Consider the following 6,048-nt stretch of genomic DNA (forward strand, 5'->3'; position numbering starts at 1 on the left):
AAAGACAGTTCAAAAGCAGGTATCCCAACCAAAGCACAGGGTAAGCAACATTGGAAAGTTGTTGGGCATTTTTTTCTGGATGAACATTTAAATGGTCTTTAATTTTTGTTATTAAATCAAATAGTGCATGAAAATTTATGTACATGGACAATTCCAGTCTTTTTTTTTTTTTTTTTTTTTGAGACAGAGTTTTGCTTTTGTCTCCCAGGCTGGAGTGCAATGGTGCGATCTCGGCTCGCTGCAACCTCTGCCTCCCAGGTTCAAGCGATTCTCCTGCCTCAGCCTCCCGAGTAGCTGGGATGACAGGCATGCACCAGCACACCTGGCTAATTTTGTATTTTTAGTAGAGAAGGGGTTTCTCCATGTTGAGGCTGGTCTCGAACTCCTGACCTCAGGTGATCCGCCCGCCTCAGCCTCCCAAAGTGTTGGGATTACAGGCGTGAGCCACCACACCCAGCCAACAGTTCCATTCTTACTTCCATAGAATGCTTTCAGAGATATTTGAAAGAAGGGGAGGAAAAGGAAACATATCTAAAATGCTGATATTAATTGCAAATACCACCCCGCCACACACACATATTAAATTCTTTTTCTACTAACACTCTGTGTCAGTAACACCACATTGGTTTCTGTATAAAGATTTAGAAATGCCTCAAATCCAGTGGGTGGAGACAGGGCGTTCCTTGTGGATTATCCACTGATTGGGTTATCACTCCCTTTCTCTATAAAAGAGGAGCCAGATGCAGAAGTCGCTGCATTTTCCAGCAAGCCAAGGGCTGTCTGCATCTCAGGAGTGGGGTCAGCAGGAGAAACTCTACAGCTATGGGAAAGCCTGCGTTCACCTCTTTTCCAAGACCACCTGTTCTGGTGAGTACAGGATTTTTATCGACCACAAGAATGTCCATTTGTGTCCTTTTTCTTTCTGTAAAACATCTTTACAGTTAGCAGTGAGTTGTTCTTAAAACTAGATGTTGTGGAAAGTTATACCTTAGGTGTTAATATCTGTTGAATAATATTCAAAGTCTTCTCATTTTTGCCCATGAAACTATATGGGGATAATAGCTTCGATTCCATCAGAAATTTGTTTTTAGTGTGTTTATTACGTCTTCCTTCTCACCAAGATGAAAATCAACAGAACGGTGATTTATGAAGTTTACTTCTGGATCAGGGGTTCTACTGTACAGCTTGGCACATCACAGGTGCCCTGCAACTAAGGGGACTAAATAATTTTCCCTCCAAAGGGGAACATCTTAGGTCGTGTAAAGGGGTAGTGTTAATCTTAATGCCAGGACAACAGAAGTGAAATGGGAAGGACAGAAACGAAGGCTTTAAAGTAGAAAGTGCCCTGATAAAGACTGTATCTGAAACAGCTTTATGAGACTAGAGTCTTCTAATTGAGTTAGAGCAAGTAAGGATTTCAAATCTTAGGAAGAACTTAATCATCTTTCCCAGTATGTCATCAAAAGATTCCCTCATGGTACAACTCTAGTTAATTGAGCTTATCAGAAACAGAAAGCGAACATGGTGTTTCTGAGGTTTTTCTTCAGGAGCAGGAGGTGCTCAGGTGAAGATGAGATCTGGGTGTGGCAGTGAGTATTTAAGGGTTGGCGAGGGCACCATTTCTTTGGAGACCAGGGAGTCAAGGAGCTGTGAAAATGATGGTGTGTCCTGAAGCACAGCAGCGAGAGACACAGAGAAATGTGAGCTCTTGGTTCACAGGGAAGTCTGGGATCCCGGTGTCCTGTTGGGGATAGGTTAGGAGGCACCAGCATGTGTGTAGCTGACAGTGGCAGGGAAGAGAAGACAGGAGTGTCCTCCGAGGAGGATGAGGAGGGACAAGGTCTGGAACTGGCCCTGGGTCATGACCTTGAGCATTTAGTCCTTGACTGGCATCAGCCCAATGAGGTCCCAGGACCCAGTGTCAATGCCTGGAGCTCCTGCCAGCAGCATCAGCATTACACGGAGAAATGCAGACTGTAGGGTCCACCCCAGACTCACTTGGGTTCAGGTCCAGAGATCTGAGTTTAACAAACCCTGCAGGTGCTGAGGATGTACGGTGCCATTTGAGACACATTTCCCCAGAAAGAGAGGCTGGTGGGAAGATTCCACTGAGCTGAGAGAAGCCCCCCAGAGCTGACCTTCTCCAGCCTCCATTTGGTTGAAATTTCACCTTTTCTTTTCTTTTGAAAGGGGAAGCTCAAAAGAAACATGATGCCCTGGGCTTTACAGAAGAAACGAGAAATCCACATGGCCAAGGCCCATCGGAGACGAGCTGCGAGGTCTGCTCTCCCCGTGAGACTCACCAGCTGCATCTTCCCGAGGCCGGTGACAAGGATCAGGTCTCATCCTGACAACCAGGTCAGACGCAGAAAAGGGGAGGAGCACCTGGAGAAGCCACAGCAACTCTGCGCCTACCGGAGAATGCAGGCCCTGCAGCCCTGCAGCAGCCAAGGAGAAGGTTCAAGTCCACTGCAATTGGAGAACGTCTTAAGTATCCTCGCACCGGGGATGGCCGGTGAATCTCTGGACAGGGCTGGAGCTGAGCATGTGCACAGGCTGCCCGAGCCCACCCCTGGGCAGTTTCCAGCTGTGGCAGGGGGGCCAACCCCAGGAGTGGATTGTCAGCTCCCACCGCCCCTCTCGGGCCAATTGGTGACTCGTGCAGATATCCGGAGACAGGCCAGGAGGGTGAAGAAAGCCAGGGAGAGATTGGCCAGGGCCTTGCAGGCAGACAGGCTGGCCAGGCAGGCAGAAATGCTGACAGGTGGATGAACTGCAGGAGGAGGGGGCGCTGAGAAGCTGTTGGGGGTGTGGCCCCAGAGTTGGATGCTAGTCCTCTTTCCTACTCTCAATTGTTACACTTTGTACTTCCCCACCTGTTCTTTATTAAAAGCATTTGAAAGGCAACAAGTGTAAGGAGTGGATGGTTTTGTGGTGAGAAACTGGGTTTCGTGAGGCAAAGAGGGAGACCTTTACATGTACACCTCAATGTCTGTTTACCGTGATTTTAATTAGGTTTTCTTTTCTTTCTCTTTCTTTCTCTCTTTATTTATTTTTTGGTTTCAGACAGTTTCCCTCTTGTTGCCCAGGCTGGAATACAATGGCGCGATCTCGGCTCACCACAACCCCTGCCTCCCGGGTTTAAGCAATTCTCCTGCCTCAGCCTCCCGAGTAGCTGGGATTACAGGCATGCACCACCACGCCCAGCTAATTTTGTATTTTTAGTAGAGACAGGCGTTTCACCATGTTGGTCAGGCTGGTCTCAAACTCCCAACCTCAGGTAATCCACCCGCCTCGGCCTCCCAAAGTGCTGGGATTACAGGCATGAGCCACCACGCCCAGCCGTGCATTCTTCTTTAAACCATTGGCTGTTTATGAGTCTGCTATTTAATTTCCACATGTCTGAATGTTGTTGACTGAAGATACAAAGTATCTTCTATGATTGCTCTAGAAAGAAGCTGGAAATTCACAATAAAAAGAATGCTGGAAAATTCAGATGTGGAAATTAAATAGCAGAGTCTTAAGCAGCCAATGGTTTAAAGAAGAATGCATGACTGGGTATGGTGGCTCATGCCTGTAATCCTAGCACTTTGGGAGGCTGAGGCGGGTGGATCACCTGAGGTCAGGAGTTCAAGACCAGCCTCACCAACATGGAGAAACCCCGTCTCTACTAAAAATACAAATAAAATTTAGCGCTGGAACCCGAAAGGCGGAGGTTGCAGTGAGCCGAGATCAGGCCATTTCACTCCAGCCTGGGGGACAAAAGTGAAACTCCGTCTCAAAAAAAAAAAAAAAAAAAAAAAAAAAAAAAAAAAAAAAATCCTTGTGGAGGTCACAGCTTTATTCATTCACCTTAGAAATACAGAGTTTGTTAAGACGATGATATCTTATTTACTTATTGAATTTTTTCCAGTACAAGTTTAATACTTATTAAAGGAGTTTCTTTCAGATGATGGGGAAGAATGGCGACAGGTGGTGGGATCTGCTGAAGGCACGAGCTTCACTGTGATGGTGGAGCCCTGCACCTCGGGTTTCCTGCAGCCCAGGATCTGGTAGCAGACCATGGTATCATCGCATCTTTGTTCCTACAAGGATGGGACGTGGTCTGCCTCATCTCCCGGCAACATCAGGAGTGCTTTCCAGACTCCGGGTGATCGGGGAATAGCTGCCAGTATGGTCTTAGTTGGGGTCTCCTCCTGACCCATGTTAATCCATGAACGCCCCATGATGTGGGCTAGTGAGGGCCCACACTAGCTAGTGGTCCTCCCTGGAGTCAAGGACCAGAAATGTGTTTATGAGGCGTTCTAGTTCTATGGAAATGAGAAACAGGATCTCCTGTCATCATTCACACAGTATTAGTGTCGTCCTCAGCCCCACAAAAGTCTGTCCGACAGATGGCAGGCCCCGGCCACCATAGTGTAGACAGTGACTCCCAAGCTCCACATGCCCACCGGGGTCCATCGTACTTTTGCCCTGGGGAACAGTTCCGAGGCTGCGTAAGAGGAGCTCCCACCGAAGGGCCTCAGCTTTCAGCCTATGGTGAATCTGGTATCAAAGCCAGAGTCTGTTGTTTCCATGTCGTGCTGAGCCTCCTCAGGGAAGTTCTCTGGCTTCAGAACCCTGTAGATAATTTTCCTGCTGGAAGCCTCACTGCACGGAATACCCTATTTGCTGGAACTTGCCCCGGACCTCTTCCCCCTTCAAGGAGGAGAATTCGAGGGTGAAGTCGGATAGCTCTCTCGAGCTGGCTTAATCCACTACTAGGAAGAGTCTCTTCTGGGCGCCAGCCACGGGAGTCTGATGATCTTCGGGCGATGAAGGGCCTTCATCATATGGACCCTGTGGTACAGACGCTGGAGGCTGCAGGAGCCCTGCTGCCCTATTGGGGTGACCTCCACAGCCATCTCGGTCCCAGTGGGAATGTGCTGGGCCAGCCGCCTTGACTTCTGCAAAGCTGCCTTGGCTGATGACCTTGAGGAGCCTATGATCATCAGTAAGGGTCTCCTTGGAGGCAGAAGTCGTCCCAAGGCCCGCAGCGTGGAGACCTCCCAGCTACACATCTCAGCTAGAAATGCCAACTGAGAATACTACCCCTACAAACTTTGCTAATGAGGAACATGAAGGACATAGCTGGAGGTGTCTGCTGACATGTGAGGGCGACCTCTGGTCATTTCCATGCCAGGGACAACATTCGAGGCCAACTCCACTGTGGCTGCACCCAGGAGCAGGATGATGTCACCAGGAATCACCTCTCCCGGCCTCTTGGCTCTGCTGACTTCCCTCTGAGTTGATGTCATTCCCAGGTGGGCTCTTCCTCCAAGGTGACAAGATGGCACCCACAGCCCCAGCAGCCTAACGGAAATAGATCGTCTCCTCCCGGATGTTTCCAAGAAAACGGCCTGACCTTTGACACAGAGTGTGTCACATGAGCAGGCCTTAGCCAATCACTGTGGCCAAAGAGGACAGGATCTGCTGATTGGCCAGATTGAAGTCATGTGGCCCCTGTCTCCATGGAAACTTGAGAACTGCTTAGTTGTTTTCAGTTGGGAGACGGTGTGATGCCTGAGAGAAGTGGTTCAGGCTCGAAAGGTCACTACAACTGGATATCCAACTGCAAAAGAATGACTTTGGACTCCTACCTCACAGGATATAGAAAAATGAATGAAACAACAGCTAACAAGGGGCCAGAAAGTGCTAGTCTACTGCCGTGTATGATACACAAACATCAACTCAAAATCGACCAGTGTTGTCAAGATAAACTTTGAAACTAGAAAGCTTTTAGAAGCAAACAAAGGGTAATATTTTATGAGCCATATCTAATGTCATAAAAACCCACAGTGATTTTAGAGATGACACCAAAAGTACAAGAAAAAAACAAAGCAGATACATTTCAGCTCACTATTTTTTACACTCTGTTTTAACAAATGTGTAATGATATATGCACACACATGATATATGCATACACACATGATATATGCACACACGATATATGCATACACACATAATATATACACACACGATATATGCATACACACATGATATATGCAC

General features: G+C 47.8%; 1 protein-coding gene across 1 annotated transcript; it reads left to right on the top strand.

The window, feature by feature from the left end:
* The first annotated feature begins 772 nt into the window (after positions 1-772).
* Positions 773-2,772, top strand: MBD3L5 (methyl-CpG binding domain protein 3 like 5). The gene is made up of 2 exons (XM_050770838.1): positions 773-867; positions 2,191-2,772. The coding sequence occupies exons 1-2, from the start codon at positions 823-825 to the stop codon at positions 2,770-2,772; spliced, it is 627 nt and encodes a 208-aa protein (XP_050626795.1). The 5' UTR covers positions 773-822.
* The last annotated feature ends 3,276 nt before the right edge of the window (positions 2,773-6,048 follow it).

Source organism: Macaca thibetana, chromosome 19 (genome assembly GCF_024542745.1).
Source record: "Macaca thibetana thibetana isolate TM-01 chromosome 19, ASM2454274v1, whole genome shotgun sequence".
NCBI lineage: Eukaryota > Metazoa > Chordata > Mammalia > Primates > Cercopithecidae > Macaca > Macaca thibetana.

Excerpts from the sequence above, each read along its gene's own strand:
- MBD3L5 (XM_050770838.1), top strand. The coding sequence starts at position 823 with ATGGGAAAGCCTGCGTTCACCTCTTTTCCAAGACCACCTGTTCTG. Across the intron at positions 868-2,190 it reads TTCCAAGACCACCTGTTCTG|GGGAAGCTCAAAAGAAACAT; the intron begins GTGAGTACAGGA and ends TTCTTTTGAAAG.